General features: G+C 38.9%; 4 protein-coding genes across 4 annotated transcripts; 2 read left to right on the forward strand and 2 right to left on the reverse strand.

Moving 5' to 3' along the window:
* The first annotated feature begins 132 nt into the window (after positions 1-132).
* Positions 133-2,602, forward strand: LOC131777239 (queuosine 5'-phosphate N-glycosylase/hydrolase-like). The gene is made up of 2 exons (XM_059093482.2): positions 133-511; positions 1,212-2,602. Exons 1-2 carry the CDS (start codon positions 176-178, stop codon positions 1,923-1,925), a joined length of 1,050 nt encoding a protein of 349 aa, XP_058949465.1. The 5' UTR covers positions 133-175; the 3' UTR covers positions 1,926-2,602.
* A 636-nt stretch (positions 2,603-3,238) lies between these two features.
* Positions 3,239-6,233, reverse strand: LOC131777238 (transmembrane protein 168-like). Its single transcript, XM_059093481.2, has one exon. The coding sequence runs from the start codon at positions 6,015-6,017 to the stop codon at positions 3,969-3,971; it is 2,049 nt and encodes a 682-aa protein (XP_058949464.2). The 5' UTR covers positions 6,018-6,233; the 3' UTR covers positions 3,239-3,968.
* Positions 6,234-6,306: 73 nt separating this feature from the next.
* Positions 6,307-9,822, forward strand: LOC131777234 (S-adenosylmethionine sensor upstream of mTORC1). Its single transcript, XM_059093476.2, has 4 exons — positions 6,307-6,403; positions 6,584-6,866; positions 7,727-7,841; positions 8,657-9,822. Exons 1-4 carry the CDS (start codon positions 6,313-6,315, stop codon positions 9,398-9,400), a joined length of 1,233 nt encoding a protein of 410 aa, XP_058949459.2. The 5' UTR covers positions 6,307-6,312; the 3' UTR covers positions 9,401-9,822.
* Positions 9,823-10,200: 378 nt separating this feature from the next.
* LOC131777233 (uncharacterized) lies at positions 10,201-18,642 on the reverse strand. Its single transcript, XM_059093475.2, has 8 exons — positions 18,497-18,642; positions 15,112-16,518; positions 14,344-14,577; positions 13,590-13,867; positions 12,460-12,580; positions 12,101-12,255; positions 11,620-11,860; positions 10,201-10,826 (listed from the first exon to the last, which is right to left on the reverse strand). The coding sequence occupies exons 1-8, from the start codon at positions 18,588-18,590 to the stop codon at positions 10,267-10,269; spliced, it is 3,090 nt and encodes a 1,029-aa protein (XP_058949458.2). The 5' UTR covers positions 18,591-18,642; the 3' UTR covers positions 10,201-10,266.
* Positions 18,643-19,073: the final 431 nt, after the last annotated feature.

The following is a 19,073-nucleotide window of genomic DNA, read 5'->3' on the forward strand; positions in this document are numbered from 1 at the left end:
AAAAAAATCCAGAAATAATTTTCCTTCTGATAACTTTCTAAATTTAAATCATTAACAATCAATCAAAAATTCGCGTACCCTCCCTAGCCAGGAATGATTTTGCCGCCAGCCAGTCCTCTATAGAAAGTAACAGCTCTTCACCCTGCTCCACGTGGACTTCTTGGCTGTAGAGAAAATGTCATCTACGAAGGCCTTAAGTCCTCGAGAATCGGCTGAACTAATTACGTCCAAAAGCGAGGATGTTTCTATATGCGAGGAAGGTATTGAAGAAGCATCCAAGATCATCTTTGACTGTCTGAAGTCCAAGAAATATAGCTGCAAGACATGGAAGCAACACGAACTACATCCGAACGAAATGACGAATGAAACTGTGGATTGGATCGTTGTCTTGGACACCTTAAACTTCTGTTTTTGGAGCGATGATGGCGTCGAACCATGGACAGTGCGATACGAGGGAAAAAACTACACGGGGTATTGGGCTCTATGTGCATCCATTCATAGAGCCCTTAAGGTGTGTTGAAATCTTTACAAGGTTGCACACTTTCGGCAACATTGGGCAACAACGAAACGAACCGTTCTGTCTGTGCTCGAAACAAATCGCACTCACCCTACTTTTGTCATTTCAGTGAAAAGATTTCTTGTCTGCGTCATTCTGTTGATCTAATTTCTCCATACCTTGTTCTAGAAATAACTTCGGTATAGAAAATTTTCGTCATCGCTGACTTTTGGTCGTGGGCATTTATCGGCGTAATTTAATTTACCAGTAGTTGGAATCATTGATCATTTATTCCGTGAAGATCAATTTTGACAAAGATTAAAGTGGTATTATTATAAGGCTAGGCAGTATTTAGGTGAAACCGACTATGTAGGGCTTGAGGTAATATTTTCCCTTTAAAATGATACACAGATTTAGATAAAGTTGCACAAAAATTATAGTTTCTTTAAATTGATGAATGCATTAGGTCAGGTGAAAGGATATTACTTCACAAGTGTTTCCCACACAAGAACCACTGTTATGTCCCGACGTTGAGGGTGCTTGTTGCGATCGAGAGGGAAAAACATGATATCTTCCTTTTCCCAAAATATCAACTTGTCTTTCACTCTTTCACTCTCCCTCACTACAGGATTTACATGTATATAGTCATGACCAGAATTGTTAGTATTTTTCCCCTGGATTTTGTGTTTGAACTGTTTGATTTTGTCTATGATAGGAGGGAATCCCCTTTACAACACCATCATATTATGCCAACATCACCAGAGAGAAGTTGCAACATATCTTCAGATCTGAAACTCCAACTGAAATACCATTGCTGGAAGAGAGAGTAAATAACCTACAGGAAGTTGGCAGAGTCTTGGTAAAAGACTACAAGAACTCATTTGTCAACATGTTGTCCCAATGTGATAATAGTGCAGGGAAGCTGCTTGGCATGATCACAAGCACCTTTAAATGCTTTCAAGATGAGTCTGAGTTTGATGGAAAGAAAGTCTCTATTTACAAGCGTGCACAGATTCTGATTTCTGACATCTGGGCCTGTTTTGAGGGTGAATCATTTGGGCACTTCAAGGACATAGCAGTCTTGACCATGTTTGCTGATTACAGAGTGCCACAGTCACTGCTGCACATGAATATCCTGAAATACACAGATAAATTGATGGAAATGTTAAATAGAGGTAACCATGTTCCTGCAGGGGATCGGATTGAGCTAGAAATAAGAGGAAATTCCATCTGGGCTGTGGAGAGAATTTACCAGAAAGTAAAAGCAATGTCAAAGATGGATTCAGAATTTAGCTCTTTGGCACCAGGGGAAATTGATTCAATTCTAAATTCTGTTATTATAGATTACTACTTGTGGGACTTTGCAAAAGAAGAGTTGGGTGGATTAACTGAGCTTCCATTCCATAAAACAAGGACAATATTCTACTGATGTTTTCTGCCTGACTTATACCTACTTGTATAAAATGTTCCTTTTTAACAAAAAATTCCCAAAAGCATTAAAACAATAGTGGAAAGAGATGTTTTCAAAACAGGTTTTAACCCTCTTCTGCTAGTAATTCAATGAGAATACTCAAATTTATTAGGTTTTTTCTCTTGATTTATCACCAACTTCTCATAACTAATTCACACAGAAATGTCAAGTAACTAGAGAGGAGAATTAACAATCAGATCTTGGGAGTTAAAGGGTTAACATATACTGTAACAGCTGAAGTAACGCATAGAGTTAAAATCTTGCAGAACAGTTTGAACAATGGTATAAACCCTGTAACTCCCAAAATCTGATTGTCAATTCTCCCCTCTAGCTGCTACACATTTCCTTGTAAAGAAGTTATGAGAATTTGGTGTCAGATTGAGATAACAACTATGACCTGATAAGTTTGAATATTCTCCCGACCTGTTTGCTGGATAATGTTAAGTTACTATAGGGAGAAGTTACTTGTTAATCACTTCTTTGAGTTCAGGGAATGGAATAATTCCACTGTGATATTTAAATCATTAAGTCAGACTTTAAGTGTTGGTATTAAATTACATGACAGCACGCAAGTCTTTTCTTTTAATATTTACATTTTATTAAGTTTCCATTACTCTATACAATACCAGATAAAGAGGCTTTTACTTAAAACTTATATATCTGTTATTTAAAAATCTGTTCCTGTTTACAAATGTCTTGTGTAATAAACGAAATGTGGGGAGGTTGAAAAAGTTGAGGGGTTTTAGGTGCTCCAACCTTTAATGAAATTGTAAGAAAAAGGCTTCTAGAATAAATAGTAGGGGAGTTAATCATTACCAAAATCTTAAGCCCTTTGTACTCAAAAATGTGATGAATCAGTGAACTGAAGTGGTTGTAGTTTAAGAAAATCTCAAGCCCTGTGCATGTCTCATACCATTTTTTCAGGAGGCAAGAAAGATTAAGATAATATACCACAAGTGCAATAAACTATGTCTTCACATTTTGTACAATATTTATATTTTGTATTAATATCCACCATCATGGAGCAGTTCTCAATATAATTTTTTTTGATAATATTTCTGATGTAGCATTGCCAAGAAAATTTACAGAATTATTTCCCCTAGTAAAAGTCACTTGAAATTTTTAGAGTGCAGTTTAGTTTTTGTTAGGGGGAATAATGTAAGTAAAATGCCCTCATAGCAATCTTATTTGTATTCTTTAAGGGCATGGGTGTGAGGCACAATTACACTTCCTTGAGAGGGTAGAAATATCTCGTAAAAGAAAACAAGGCAACTAAAAGGATTCACTGAAAATTAATTTTGATCTGTATCCGACTTTATCTTACTATTCTGACCCGAAGCACAATCAGTATTCTAAAGCACAAACAAGCAAACATGTTGAGAGAATCGAGAAGAGTGTTAACCCTTTACACCCTAACATCAGTATATTCTCCATACTGTTCTCTATACATTTCTAAAGGTGCTGTCAAGGAGAATTTGTTTGACAATCGAGAGCTTTCTTGGTGATCATTTCCTTTATTCTCATGACCTTAATGGGTGATTTAAGAGTGAAATTGTAAGGGGAAATTAGATCCTAATCACTCTTAGGGCTCAAAGGGTTAAGCAAAATCTCAAAACTGCTGGAATATATGAAATCAGTTATGGAGAGTTTCAGCTGAGAACAAAATGTAAAATACACTTTCTGGGTGTCTCTGTGACTGCATCGATACACTGAATATCCAGAAAAATCCTTGTAAAGATTATATTACAACTTGTTCATTGCCCTCCACAGAAACAGATACCAGACATGTTAATTACATCTTCTGTTGCAGTAAAGAACAATGTGGAACTTCATGCAAACCTGAGCTAAGTTTTGGATTCAACAAGTCATGCCTCTCTGTTCCATTCATTTTGCTTGTTCAAGCTTTTAGATATCTACTTTGATAACTGTACATTGCAGAATACAATGCAGTCAGGGGTTTGGCATTCACTTCAAAGCTTGCATACATGCAAAATATTGACGTCAACGCACAAGTTTAAATCCATGTCCAGTATCATAAACTGCTGGAGGAAAACATCGCATCTTCATTCTACGAAAGCCATGTGTGAACCAGTCAAATACACTGAGCAAGTTTGTATTGCATGGCAAGTGGGTGAATATCTTTGTAATTGGTTGGATAACTCTTGGAAAATTTTGTTCCACATGCTGTGCAATATCTTCCACTGTTGGCTCATGAAACTTAAAACAACACCATTCCCTTGAAACACCATACACTGGCTTAACTTTCACACTGTTTTTGTCCCAGTAGTTTTCAGGTTTTGCAGCAGTGGTGTTGAAATCATCCCATAACTTTGTGAGCTCACCCAAGGGAAATGTATTTCCCTGTTCTTCATCAAAAGAAGCAGTTAATTTTCCAGTTTGGATTGCTATGAAGTCCTTTTCAACTTTCCACACATCATCTACCCATTTGTCTGAGTGAGCAGTGTCCAAAAACAAAAGAAGCCTTGCTCCTGTTGATGAGTTTTTGTTTCTCCACCACTTCAAGATTGTTTCAAATGAAAGTGTTTTATTTTCTGTAAGAGCCCAATCCCCATCACTGGTCACATGTCCACTGTAATAGAGAATGTAAGTGTCATAGTGTAAGCCTGGAAGGATGCGTTGCTCAAAAAATGAAGTGATTTTCTTTTCAATATAGTCAGCTGAAATCCCACTTGTTGAAAAGTCTGTTCCAAAGTTGTGAATCATGTGACCAGAAAAGAATCTGGACACAATATTTATCAGTTCCATTGCTTTAGTATTGACAGCCTGGAAGGCATTTTCTACAAGAACAACAACATTACCACTTGAGCTGTACTTGTGCGCAGGTGCAACCACAGCATAACCAATGGCTGTTCCTCCCACAGACTTCCCAAGCTTTGTGAGGATATCATACACAAGCAGTTCAACAGGAAGAATGATCAACAACATGCCAATGAATACTGGGTTTGTTTCCTGCCATGCTGATGCTATGATGAGAGATGTTGATGACAGTGTGTATAGTGTGACCATCTGTGACACCAAACAGAAGTGGCGGATACCTTTGGATGCCATTACCTCTGACATGTTATTGTCACTAAGCTCTCCCCTTGCATTCACCATGCTTGTGCATTCTTCTAGTTTTCCAACGAAACCCCAACAAGTTACAATAAACATAAAATGAAACACCACCCATGGTACGGACAAAAATACAAATATTGGTAGTCTGTAGACTGGAAGTTCAGGATCTTTGATAAGCTGAGAACTAAACATGTAAAACAGTGCTTCTAGAATAGTCACAGCAAGAATCTGCAATCTATGAATGCATCTACTTTGGAAGATAAACTTTTTCCATGTTTCCAAAAGGGACAGTCTAGAGAAATAAATATCAACCAGTGATTCAAAGGAAAGGTAGATGATAAAAGCTGATAAAATATATGGATTGTAGTTGACCTCACTTGCTGGAAAGTAATATGCACCACCAAAAAAGCAGAGCAAGGCAGCACTCAGAAGGGAAACACTTGATTTCATGTGAAAGGCCATTAAATGCATCATAACTGCAGAAATGATTGTCAGCATGCTACAAAAATACATTGTTCCAGTCGAGCCTGAAAGGAATCCAAGGAGAAGCAAGAATTCTTCAGTAGTCATGAATTTCGATTCATACGTTGGAGAGGTGCATATTCTTTCAGATAAAATCCTGAAACAATGTACTCCAGTGCTGGTCATTATGAGAATGTCTGTCGAGTCTAAATCATGCAGCGAGTCTATCAAATGGTCGAATGCAATCTCTGTGAAGGACATCACGCTGAAAAGAAAGCCTATCCACAGATGACAGAATCCTCGAGCAAAATCTCGGTAACCGTACAGATAGGCAACTAAAGAAAACAACACAGCGATGGCAACAGCGATGGCTAGAAAGTGAATGCTTCCATCCGTTGTATGATGCAACCAGCGTTCCCTGATCCCATTGGCGGCTCCGGCGAAGAAAAGAAGAAGACATAGAGCGGAGGAATATTTGGTGAGCTTGCTTGAAAGTTTCGGCAGCATGCCCATCAGATGAAATTGAAAGAGTCACACCCGTGTTCAAAGCAAGAGTTTCTAAATACTCCGCTGTTTTTTCTCACAGAGGATTCTTGTAGAATAACTACCCTCCACCTAGCTACTAGAGCTCAAGCCTGTAAGTTCCTCTCTCGGTGTTAAGCTAAACGAGGGCTGGAAAGTGTCACAACATTGCCAATCATTTTAGCAGTCTTTTGACACGTCGCACATCCGCCATTTTGGTTATTTTGACATGTCTGCGCGCGTACCACTTGGGTTCGACTGCTGAAATACAGGCTCAAGGTCCAAGATGGCGGACGATGCGAGAAATGTAGATCAACAAAAACTCTCAGATATTGTGAAGGGATTACACAGTAGACTAAGGAAACAGTTGAGAAAAGGTGAAAATGTATTACTTAAAGCTGACTCGTGTTGAAATTTGATAAGTTAACCCTAAAAGATGTTAGAAGCTTCAACACAATTAAGGCAAATTGTTGGTAGCATTACCTCAAGTTTTAATATTTACTATAATGTTTCAGTTCCTTGTTTTAATTATTCTCTTTTTCCTGCTCTTGATAAAGCTGATGGTGACTACCAAAAAGTGTGGGACGAACACTGTGCAGACAAGGCAAGATTAGAGGAATATGCTTCAGCTATGCACATGTTAGCTGTCAATCACTGGACAAAGCAGGCCCCTGAGGGGAGGGTCGAGTGGTGTTATCAGACTGCAACTGAATTCTTTAGAGGGGGAGGACTGAGGAAGCTCATGGAGAAGCAAAAGAGGAAACAACAGTTTCATGAAGATTTGAAAGAGTGTTGCTGTTGTTTTGCGACAGATGATGCTGATAGATGTTCTTTGTCAATGTAAGTAAATTTATGTTGTTTTTTGGGTAGTCTGGGCAAACTTTCTTTAGCACATTTAATTGACATGATTGATTTCAGGCAGAGTTTTTGCTTAAAGGGGTTAAATTTCCAGAGAAATGATGATTTTTTGTCTGTTTTTTACAAAATGGAGACTTGCTTTGTATTAACCTTGCTCAGGATGGCAGGGTGTCAGTATAAAAGGTTTAGGAGACATTTTACTCCAGAAGCAGTAGTTTTCATCTTGGCTAAGGATAAAAATTGTACAGTCAGTATCACAGGAACTGTATAGAGAAGAGTGGAGAGACAGGGTTGTAGATAAGAGCTGGCAGCCAGCAAAGTACACCAGCTTCTCTGCAAGGTTCCGCTGGCTACTTTCATTGCTTCGAGAGCCTGTGCAGAGATGATGCTTATCAGGTCTAAACTTGGGCTCAATAAAAAATATAAATTTGCACTGCCTGTCTTTTCTGAAAACATAAAAAGACTTCTGACTCAAGGTTAGTTTAAAAATGTTCTGATGGGGACAGTCTTTTTGACAAATCTTGCTGCAGTGGCAGGAAAGTATGAACAATATGACGTTTTGTCCACCATATTGGATTTCGAGACCCACAACCATTTACCTTTAAAAAAGCTCCGGCTACATAAAACCTTAAAGAAAACCCTGGGGAGAATATGGATCCTGATGTTAGGGTGTATGTGGTTAATAACATACAAATTTGTATGGGATGCAAATGACTTCAATGAGTAGCAACCCAGGAATAAGGTTGCAAAAATAGACTGCTATAAAACTACAAAAGAGAGGTTTGATTTAAATTCCTCAAAGTGTAGTCTTTTATTTTTATATGATTATGATTTGTCACCAGATATCCTTCAGCCCATGAAAAATTATTTCTCCTTGATGTTGGAAGTTGTTTCAATCCATTTGCTGTTTATGAAGATGTTTTTCCTATAGCTATTGACTTGCAACCGGCAGATTCAGTGAGTAACATGTTATTTTTTAAAGTGATGTTTTTTTGTCTTGTCACGAGTGTGAGACAGAGAAAAAATTCTGAGTTCCCATGAGGAATCAAACCTCAGACCTTTGGATTCTGCACTCTGATGCTCTACCACTGAGCCACAGAGACTCTATGGTGAGCAAGGTCTATTATGAAATTCGTATGACATGTGTCCTGCATGCTGTTAGGATCAGCAATGTCAACAGCGTCACGTTGTAAATAGCATAAGAGAGATGGTAAGTTTTGAGCTTAACCCTTTCACTCCCAAGATCTAATTAAGAATTCTCCTTACTATCTGCCATACAATTCTTATGATGTTAGTTCAGAGAATTTGGTATTGGATCAACTAATCATCCCATGATTGACATTCTTCTCTATTCTCATCACTTGCCTGCTTGATATTGTATTGATATTGTAAGGAGAAATTCTGTCTTGGTCACTTGTGGGAGTGAAAGGGTTAAGCATCTTTCTATATTTCTTTACCAAGCTCAAAACTTACTATCTCTCTTATTCTATCATTTTATATTTTTCTTTTGGTTTAAATTTTGAAGTTGCATTTCCATTTGATGACACTAATATTGTACAAATTTTCTTAATCTACTGGTATAAAAACTAGAAGTGGCTCAAAAAGGTAGTGTTTCAAATCTAAGTTTTTTCTAGAGGCAGGTAAATTTCACTTGGCACTTAGCCTTTTTTCTTTCCCACACTGACAATATATCATTTAACCCTTTTCAAAATATACATTTTTTACAAAATTTAAAAATTTAAAATGTATTCCTTGTGTTTGGTATTTCACAGATAGTTTACCAATGTGACTTTCTCAATCTGGAAATTCAAGATTTGCCTCCCACAAGAAAAAAAAAATGTGCTTGTGGTGTCTGTATTAAAATGAAAGACAATGACTTGGAACTACAATGCTCCACAAGGGATCACTTTGAATTAAATGATGTGCACATGAAAGGTTCTGGAAGGAAAAGCACTGAAAGTTCACTTCAATCTGATAAACTGAAAGTAAACTATGATAGTGCATACTCAGCGAGAGATTATCTTAAAGAGAAAGCTGAAATACTGCTTTTAAAAAGCTATTTAAAAGAAGGAAAACAAGTAAAGACTCTTCCTTCAGAATTGTTTCACATTGTTGCGTTCTCTCTTCTCCTGTCATATTTCCCTTCTGCTGCTCAAAGATGGACTTGTTGTCACAAAGCGCATCAACTGTTACGACCAAATGGGCTTCTTCTCATTATCACACCAGACTCAAGCCATCAAAACAAGAACGCAGTTATGATGAAATCTTGGAAGACTGGGGTTGAGTCGTTAGGATTTGTTCGATGGAAGTATGAGAAACACACTCATCTTCATTGTATGGCTTTTCGTAAGGTGGCACCGTGCCATTACTGTAACCGTGACAATGGCCATGCAGAAATGATGTACATTCCGCAAGATTTTCAAGAAGAAGAGGATGAGAGTTATTTGGGTTGTTCACAGAATGAAGAGAACGAGTCCGTCGTAATGGAGTATTTAAGTGAGCTTCCAGACTTATGAAAGAAACAACAACAACAAAGACAGCAACAAAAACAAAATGAAACAAAGGTGTCAAAATTGTTATTACTCGCGTTGTTTATGTTTACTTGATCATTTGATTATTAACAATTTTCTCCTATCAGTACCACCCTTAAAACAAACATTGAGTTCATGAGAATTAAGGAAATGGTCACCAACTAAGGACGCTCTTGACTGTTAAACAAATTCTCCTCGTCAGTGCCATAGGAAATATATAGAACAGTAAGGAGAAAATGTATACTGATGTTAGGATGTAAAAGGCTAAATTATGGTTTGTTTGCATATTGCGGCCGGGCAGTTCGGAACTAATTAGATTGTGCTGGCGAGCAGAAACCGAGAAATGCTCAACACAGATATTAAAAAAAAAACAGAGTAATGCACAATCGTCTAGTCGAAGTTGCAAGGCTTTTTGTCTACGATCACATTTGTGCCATCTCTTTTTCATAATTGCTGTATATGTTTTTTTTTTTAATCCAAAATATTTCTCACACGAGAATCAACTTTAGTTCTCTATCTGTTTTGCATTAAGCGGGCGATGCCCGTCCAGACGTTTCCGTTTTGCTTTGTTTGAAAATGGAGACCTCTCTTACCCAAGGGGACAATATTGTGACATGAAACATATTGTGCAAGATTTTATTTACTGAAACTCAAAATACAAAAGTTTATTGATGGCCAGCCAGCTTCAGTAAAAATAAAAAGTTGAAAAGAAAGACATATGCATTCCTTTTTTTTTTTTTTTTCGTTTTCCGTTTCCCGATCAAAAAACGAAAATTTGCGCCTCTTGAAAGCATTTTTCATCCCCCCAAATGGAAGATATAAGTTACGTTAAGCGTTCGTAGACATTCGGATTAAATCAGGTTACAATTAAAGATTAAGTTTGTTGAGCAGAAAAAACTGGAAAACGTCAGGAAGAGAAGGTTAAGTTGAATACGTTTCCGATTTCCTTCACTAAACTCGTACGTATAATAATCATCATCATCATACTCGTAATAAAATGGTTCGTGTTCATGATGTTCACTTCGTTTTTTCCTCCGTTTCGCCATCAGATATTCGGCTCTGGGTAAAAATGTCCGTGAGCGATCCTTCAGGATCGCGACTGCAAGCATCGCTTTGGTGGGCTCCAGTTCACTTTTTGCGGGAGAATTGATGAAAGCGACGATTATCTCTGCCACCTGCTTGCATGCGTCCAAATCCTGTGTTTTGATTGGTTTAAACACCACTGAGATGTCGTGGGTGTCCACGAGATCTGCGGTCAGCTGGCACTTGTCAAACCCACCAAACCGGTCAGACAGATTTTTCAGCTCGAGAAAGATGGGGTCGACCCGGTTGAGATCTTTTAGTGGTTGTACTTTGTCGTTCACGGCCATATCCCGCACTGCAGTATCCAGTCGAATGCTCACAGCAGTTCCTACAAGGAAAAAAAATAACCACTCATACGGATTTAATCGCCAGTGGAGATACAATGCCGCATTTTTTAACATGTCTGTTTTGCATTTTTATCGCCTGCACGGCAATACAGATTTAGTGGTATTCTTACTGCGAAGCGCTTTATTCGATTTGAGCGTTGGAAAATTAAAACTAAAGTAACCACGATGGCCAGTCATCACAACACGACCAAACGGCTTTTCAGTAGGTGCTCAATAAAAGTGAAAAAAAAAACAAACTGTCTGGAGTGCATAGAAATGGAGGTAACCAAATTCCTATTGGTTGAACGATTGTTTTACAACCGATTAAGTCTTGAAGGTGTGAGTTTATCGTCTTTTCAACATTTTATATGTTAAACTGGTCTGTGGTCTGAAGGTGTGTAATTGTAACGATATGTTCTTTTCTTAATCACCTAATGATATGTTGTTGACCTATTTATTTAGCAGTTAGCTTTTTTGACGTGAATAAGTGTTATCTTCCTATGTTTGACGCACGTACGCATTTGATTGGCTAAAGTTTTCTGCGATTGATTTTGAAAATCGTGCAACCATCCTAAGCCAATAAGATGCCGAACGAAAATCAACCGCGACTTGGGTTCACGCGTTTTCCCGCCTTTATTGCCGTTCGCTTGCCTTGGCCCGTGTTTGGTTGATTATGCTACAAAATCTCATTTCGATTGGTTTTCGTAAGTTATTTGTATTTATCTTTTGACCTTCAATTGTCACCAGTCCTAGAGGAACCAAGAAAAACCGTTTAAACTTTGATAGAACTCTCACCGCACACGGGACAACAGCTTCCTTCAGGAATGACATAATTCTGACAGTCCACTGGAGCACATTTACCAATTACCTCAACAGTTTTACAACGGGGATTCACATATTCATGGAAAAGTCTCTTGTTGAAATCGATGTTGTACTTCGGATCAACGTCGTCACACATTCCAGGGTAATCTACGTAGTTGTTGTGGACAGCAGCGTGACAGATGCTCTTGAAGGTCACGCCATTCACACCGCACATCTGGGAAAAAAAGAACGGAAAGATCATTAAAAGCAATTTCATCAGAGTGTTGAAAGCAATGTGGAATTGCATCGGTTTTGCTTTTCTTAGCTCTGTGATTGGTCGAGAGGACCTGCGTCATTCTTTTAACAAATCAGCAGCAAGACAACCATTTGCGCCTTCTAGATATTGGATGGCATGATTTGTGCAACTTGTAACGTGCACAAGCGCTCAAAGGTATTCTCTTTAAAACCAACATACCTTCTCGTCATCCACATAACACTCCAATTTACACTGTCCGTAATAAGCCAGGGAAATACCACTGGTGAACATAGTGCACCTGTTCGTATAAGTCTCTTGGTCCTCACCACATATGACTTCCTTCGGTGCTGCACTGCAGTTCACTCTGGTAGAGACTGGAAACAGCAGGAAAATGTTGCAAGACTTTTCATATAATAACAATAATAATAATAATTCTTATTATTAATTATTATTTGTCTACTGAAGGCATAATAATAATAATTTCATATTCATATAACAATAATAATATTTACATTTTCATATAGATAGATAGATAGATAGATATATTTATTTATCATGAAAATAACAGAATTTCTTACCACACTGATGTTGTGGACATTCGATACTGTTGCCGTCTCTGTCGGTATTCGTTAGACAAGGACCTCTTTTGTCAGCGACACAAATCTGATGCTCTCCGCACTTGACGTCAATGCAAGCGGACTGTAAGAAAGAATTTAGCTTCGGGTAAAGTTTTGCTTTGATTTGTCTGCTGAAGGCATGCATTAGACCGAGAGAGTCTCAATCTATCTTGGTCTGATATAAGTTATGCAACAAAATTTTCGTCTTCATCTCCTCAATCAAACCAGTTTTTACTATCCAACTGCACAAAGTAGAATACAAATAACGCGCGAATCGAGTGCAAATATCCTGCGACATTGCACGGTAATTTGGTAATTTTGCACTGTTTGGTTCCTTTGTACTTTAAAAAAAGCTGTTTAATCAGTCGGCTCCGCGCTCTACGCATCTCTATCTGCTTTGCTTTGCTTTTCCCTCCTCAAGAGAAATGGACAGAAAAGCTTAGCAGAAAAAAAAAGCCGTTGGATAATAATTGACTTATTGGGCGTTTTGGTGTGTAGTATTGCTGAGTATTTCTACTCGTTGTTTGTGTTTCGACTCGCCTTACAGGCTCGTAAAAATACGGCACAGCTCATAAAAATACTCAGCCATACCACACACCAAAACGTCTAATAAGATGCATTTACTATCCAAATGAACAAAGTAGAGTACAAAGGAACGCGCGAAAATAGTACAAATGTCCTACGATATTGTACAGTTGGTTATTTTGGGATATAAAAAAACCTTTTTAACCGGTCAGCTGCGCGTGCAACACTTCTCTATCCGCTTTGTTTTTTCTACCTTATACGAAATGAGCAGAAACACTTAGCATAAAAAGCAGTTGGATAATAAATAACTTATCAGACGTTTAGGTGTGTAGTATTGCTTAGTATTTTCACGACTTTCTGTTGACAAGAAAAAAGTAATGTGAATTAGAGAAATGTGTGCTTGCTGACAGCAGCTCAGATAAGTCTTAGTGCGTTTTACTGAAGACTTCAAAACTCGATAGACTTCGTCTAAGTCCTGGAAAGAATGTAGATAGGCTTTTTACACCAGATAACCGTGGCTCAGTTTGAAAACGACCGCTAACCCCCCTACACCACAAAGCACTTACCAAGCCTCCGCACTTTCCTCCTTTCACATCATCCACTGTAAACCCGCCGCATCTTAGAGCATGACACATTGAACGGTACGTTTTCCAGTTGGGTCCACAGACAGGTGCTACAGGTTCATCATCGCATTCCATACACGGGTCCTTGCCTCTGACGAGCCTTTCATTCATCATCGCTTTTTGAGGGTCCCCTGGGGTGTATTGTTTACCAAAAAGCATCTGGTAATTGATGTAGTTGTAATCCGAGGAAAAACACCGAAGACGCGTACAGAACAACTCTCCTGAAAAGTGAAACAGTTGAACAGTAATTTCGTGGAAAATTGGGGGGAAACTTTTTTGTGGAGGTGGGGGGGGGGGGGGAGGGGGATGTTAACACGCTAGCCTCTAACTGGCATTTGAGGGCATGACAGGTTATTTTTTACCTAGGATCCCTTGCGCCCTAGCAGTGTATATCCTTAGTAACGCCCATGCACATAGAGGGTATCCTTGGTAAAAATATTCGAAAGGAAAAGTTGTTGACTAGGCGCTTAACCCCATCTTCCTGTCACTATTATTCGTCCAAGAGAGCATACGCATAACTTTCGTGACCCTTAACCGTTTTACTTAGTCTCTCTTCAACAATTGTCAAATTTCAATTGTAAAAAATTTCTTTGGAGCCCGTGTGTTAAAAATTTTCACAATTTTCAGGTTGACAACTTCAACTTAATGAAGGGTAGCTACGTCACTTTTTCATATCCTAAGTCTCTTCATCACCGACCATTTCGACATATGCAGTTATTGCAGCCATCAAAATGCCTTTCTCCGTCTACCAGTTGTCCATTCGCCATAGTGCAAGGCTTTCTGGGGTTCACATCACAATTATCCGGCTTACGGTTGCAGACGAACTGACCCAGCTTACAGTGGCATAGGCGGCATTCAGCTCTGATGTAGATAATTGTATTTTCTTTTATTGCATCGAGGAGAAGAGGATGAATACAATCGATGGGAAGCGCTAAAGGAGAATTGAAATTATGATCAGCACAGAATTGGGGTGTAAAGGTCATAAGGTCACGGTGAGTCGGGAGATTTTGTGGGGGGTCACATGGTTTTCAGAAGGAACGGTGGGGGGATCAGTCGTGGCCAACAGAGTATAAAGGGGGGGGGGACTATAGATACTTGACTGCCAATAAACCACCAATGGGGGGGGACATAAGAATATCATAAGGTCTTGTGGGGGGGGGGGGTGAGAGTGGAGGCGGGTAAATTTTGTCGTGACACAACCAAAATCCTCCGATCCCCTACCCTCCCCTCCCCCCCGACAAATAACTACTGGTCCCCAAAGATGTCAAGTCTTCCAGTTCCTTGAAAGTGTACGTACTATCAATTCTTTGATTGAATTTTCTGTTTCTCATTACGGAGTGCACTCTTCTTCCCTTTTTAGGCACAATGTGCGGCTTAAATCGTCTCGGCTCAAATTTTGCTTCTCGGTAGAGTTTAAGTTAGTCACCTAATACGAGAACGTTTGCAGATTAAGTCAGACACAAACCTGGACGAGGCTCTGAATTATCACTTTCGTTATTAAATTGCAGCAGGCGTCTGGAGTTCCCCCTTCTAAACTTTTGACCGTAGCCATCTTCTGCGCGTTTCTTGAGGTTTTTATTGTCTCCACCGGCAAATTCACCATCACTATTTCCCTCGTCTGTTTCCAAAGGAATCAATTTCTCTATGGGTTCGTTGATTTCATCAATGTAGAAGTCATTTGCTCTAAGGAGTCCTCCAGTAGGTCGTAATTTTGATCCATCTCTTCTGGTTTTCCGCTTTTGACGGTCTCTGTAAGCATTTGATGGTCTGGATTTGGTCTTTTTGTTGGTTTTTCCACGAGGGAAGAACTTGTACTTTTCTTGAGAGGGATCGATTCCTGCATGAACTTTGAGCTTCCGATGGTTCTCCGAAAAGGTTTTTTGGGCTGAAATACTTCCCTTTTTACCCGCCAAAGGTTTGCGTATCTGTTCAATTTTCTTTTCCCCGCCTATAGTGGTCTTAAGTGGTTTTTTTACGTTGTTGTTTTTACTGCGAGTCTTTTTCCCTTTTCTTTTCGAATCTGGACCCTCACTACTTTTTTCCAATTCCAATTTAATCTTGTCCTTTGCGCTTTTTAGACCAACTTTCTTTGCTTTAGAATCTTGATCTTCACCTTTGAATTCTTCGATGTATTCTTCGCCACTTCGCTCGCTTTCTTTGCCATCGTTTTCCTCTTCTGGTATTTCATCACTATCATCCACCTCCGGTAGGTCTCTGGCTCCAGATGAATCTTCCTCGTCTGGAGAGAGAAGGCTTGCTTCTCCTTCCCCCCATTCACTGCTTGTTTGCAAATTACTTCCCTCGTAAATCTCCTCTTTTCCAGATTGTTCAACCGTGTCCCCTTCTCCCGCGATGTTCTTTTTTACGTGGTGGTGTCGTTCCCCAGAACGAGATGCCTCGTCATCTCTTTCAGAATTAGTATCCTTTTCATCTGTGATGTAACCGAAGTCATCGCCTTCATCCTTGTGTTGATCAAGACGCTTGCCAACTTTCAATTTAGAATCTTCCCGCGAATGAATTTGATGGGTGGGATGATTAATTTCTTGAACATCAGCGTGGCTCTCATCGCCCGAACGACCTATTCCCTCCCCCTCATCGTCTTCCAAACGACTGCCCGACACCTCAGCACGATTTTCCTTATCTCTATCGTTACCCCTGTCATCTTCTATACCACTAGAGTCATGTTCTTCAATTTCCTGGCCTGGCTCCTTAGCATGATGTATAACTGATTTCTCCTTTACATGTCGTTCGTGTAGGTGGCGTTGTCGAGCATGCTCAAGAGGGTCATCTGCATTGTTCGTAAGCTTGTCTTCTCTGTTGAGTCGAGCTTCCTTCCGTGGTATGTCTATCAGGAAGTCTCCATCATTGTGATCTGTTTTACCAAAAGATATGTATGAGCACACATTTCCTGTAAGAATTCATAGCTTAGTAACAAAAATAATCATGATCCAGATTTGCATGGCTTTTCTCTTTTGTTCCCTCGGTGATTTGACATGAAAACTCAAGCCACCGGCTTAACCAATCAGATGCAGGACTGAAAGTGATTGCGACTTGGTCATACACGTGTTTTTCCGCGCCTGGCAGAATTTATTCAATTTCTCACAGGCTCTGCGCGATTTTCCTTTTATTTATTCATTTATTTATTTATTTATTTATCTGCGACATTTAGACAAGCTGGCCCAGTTCAGCATCAGAGCTGATTTAAACGGGGGCCTGTACAAACAGTAGTAACTAGAGAGAGTAACCGGGAGCTACATTCTCTCCTCTGTGTGAGGATGTGCGTGGGTTTTTTAATGTCCTCTTCTGACCAGTATAGAGAAGATACAGGCGACGGGGCGTACAGTTTATCGTCCTTATCCGAGCAAACTAAAACGTGAAACCATTTTCAGATGTCGGAACAGGACAGGACATTCTCCTCTGTTATTTTACAACCCTAAGTGTTGGTCCGTTTGGGGACTCGAACCCTCGACCTCTACAACACATTTTGATTACTTGGTCGGCTGTTTTTATATCACGACTCTCAACCGAAATGCGCTACGATGTTGCCATAATTTGGCCAATAAATTTGGATGATGGTCGATGCTATGAACTGTGTCTTCCTCGTGGTGATATGCGTTTCGATAAGATATGATTACGAGATACTGATTTCGCCTTTGATAAAGTTAAGAGACAACTGACGAAAGGCTAAATCTCGGAACATCGGCTTTAAAAACTCTGTACGATGGCTAACTTAAATTATCAACTCAGTTGATAAAAGCAAATTATCTCGCAATACCCGTCGCCAACGCTGCACCACAGTTCCAGTTTCTTCAGAAACTTACCCCTTTATAAGTTTTGAACGAATTTGATTTTTGGTGCCTTTCATGATCAGTAAATATTATGACAAAGTCAAGTTCTAGGAACATATTTATATGAACGAAGAACAAATTATGACAGTTTATTAGCAGCTTCCTAATATGCTAGGTGTTATTGTTCAATGATCATAAACAACTTAGGTTTGACTGGAAAGGAGAATGCACTAGTGCCATCGTTTCACGAGTAAATCTAATCCATCTGTCCATGAAACAGATTCGGAAAATATAAAAATACCTAATAGATAAATATATTTCTTGAAAAAATTTCTAACTGATCATTTTGTGTAAATATGGACTTTTAACTGTGTGATTTTTCGTCAAGAATTGTTATCTCGAAAAAACAGTTTCCTTACATAATCGAAAACCGCAATGGTAACGAGCAGCGATACTTTCAGATTATGTAGTACACTTGCAATCGCAAATTTTCAAAGTTAATCGAGATTAAAATTGATTCTTCAACAACAAAATCTTCCCAGTACTTCACTATCATGTGCTAAGCTTTTATTGTTCTTGATTCTGATATTTTTGCAATTAATTAACCGAAACCAGAGGGCATGTTAACTTCAGTTTATCAATCAAACTCAAGGAATAACTTGCTATTGTGTTAAAGATTTTTACTGAGTTTGGCAAATCGCGATGTTCCATTTAATTTTAGTTGAGAGGAATCGATCAAAATAGACGGGTAATTTTCAGCTAAGAAACTGAAATTTTTAACGAAGATAAAACAGAAAGTTCACGTGAGAAATGTCCATAAATATAGCCGAACTGCTTTTGAAAAGATGACTTCACCTTAGTTGCTTGACAAGACCGGCTTAACGAAAGCAAAATTTAATTGTTCATTCGCTGTCTTCTCAAATTGTGACAATCAGTGAAACAGAAATTTTATCAAATGCGAAATTTCTATCAATGTTTAAGATATAAGTTTTCTAAAAATCTAGTTATTAAAATGATTTAAAGACAACTATCTCGAAGTTTAAAAATCAAGTTTAAACTTACCTCGAGTTCTCCGATGTCCTTCACTTTCGATTTGGCTGGGATCCAACAGCACTACAATGATGAAAATTGTTGCGAGTCGTCGTGGAAGAAGCATTTTATGAATAACTACTTTAAAATTAGTTATCTAAGCCATATTGACAAGATGACTTTCCACCGAAACTGAAAATGTCCGTTTACTTGCGCCAGCGAGACGTCATTCACAGGCTTCCCGCCAGTAACGTCAGCGTTTTTGGAAGGGTGGAGTGGGTAAGCCGAAAATTGTCACCTTCTAAGGAATCGATTTCGGCGCTTACTTTATCGTCATATAGATTTTGTTTTTTTATCTTTTCTTCTTCGTGCAACTTTTTTTCATTGCTGAATTTGTGGATTTACTAGATATTTTTGTCACCACAGTTATCACTTTATTCTGCTAATCTTAAGGTCAGAGTGGGTCAATAGCCCGCATATTCAATCAGGTTTTCAGCCCAGTTCTCTAAGATTTTTACGGCAATTTAACCCTACGATTAGCTCATTTTTTCTATCGCCGTTGTTTTGAACAACTGATTTCCATACGATTTCAATGCAATTTGGAGAATTA

Source organism: Pocillopora verrucosa, chromosome 11, assembly GCF_036669915.1.
Source record: "Pocillopora verrucosa isolate sample1 chromosome 11, ASM3666991v2, whole genome shotgun sequence".
NCBI lineage: Eukaryota > Metazoa > Cnidaria > Anthozoa > Scleractinia > Pocilloporidae > Pocillopora > Pocillopora verrucosa.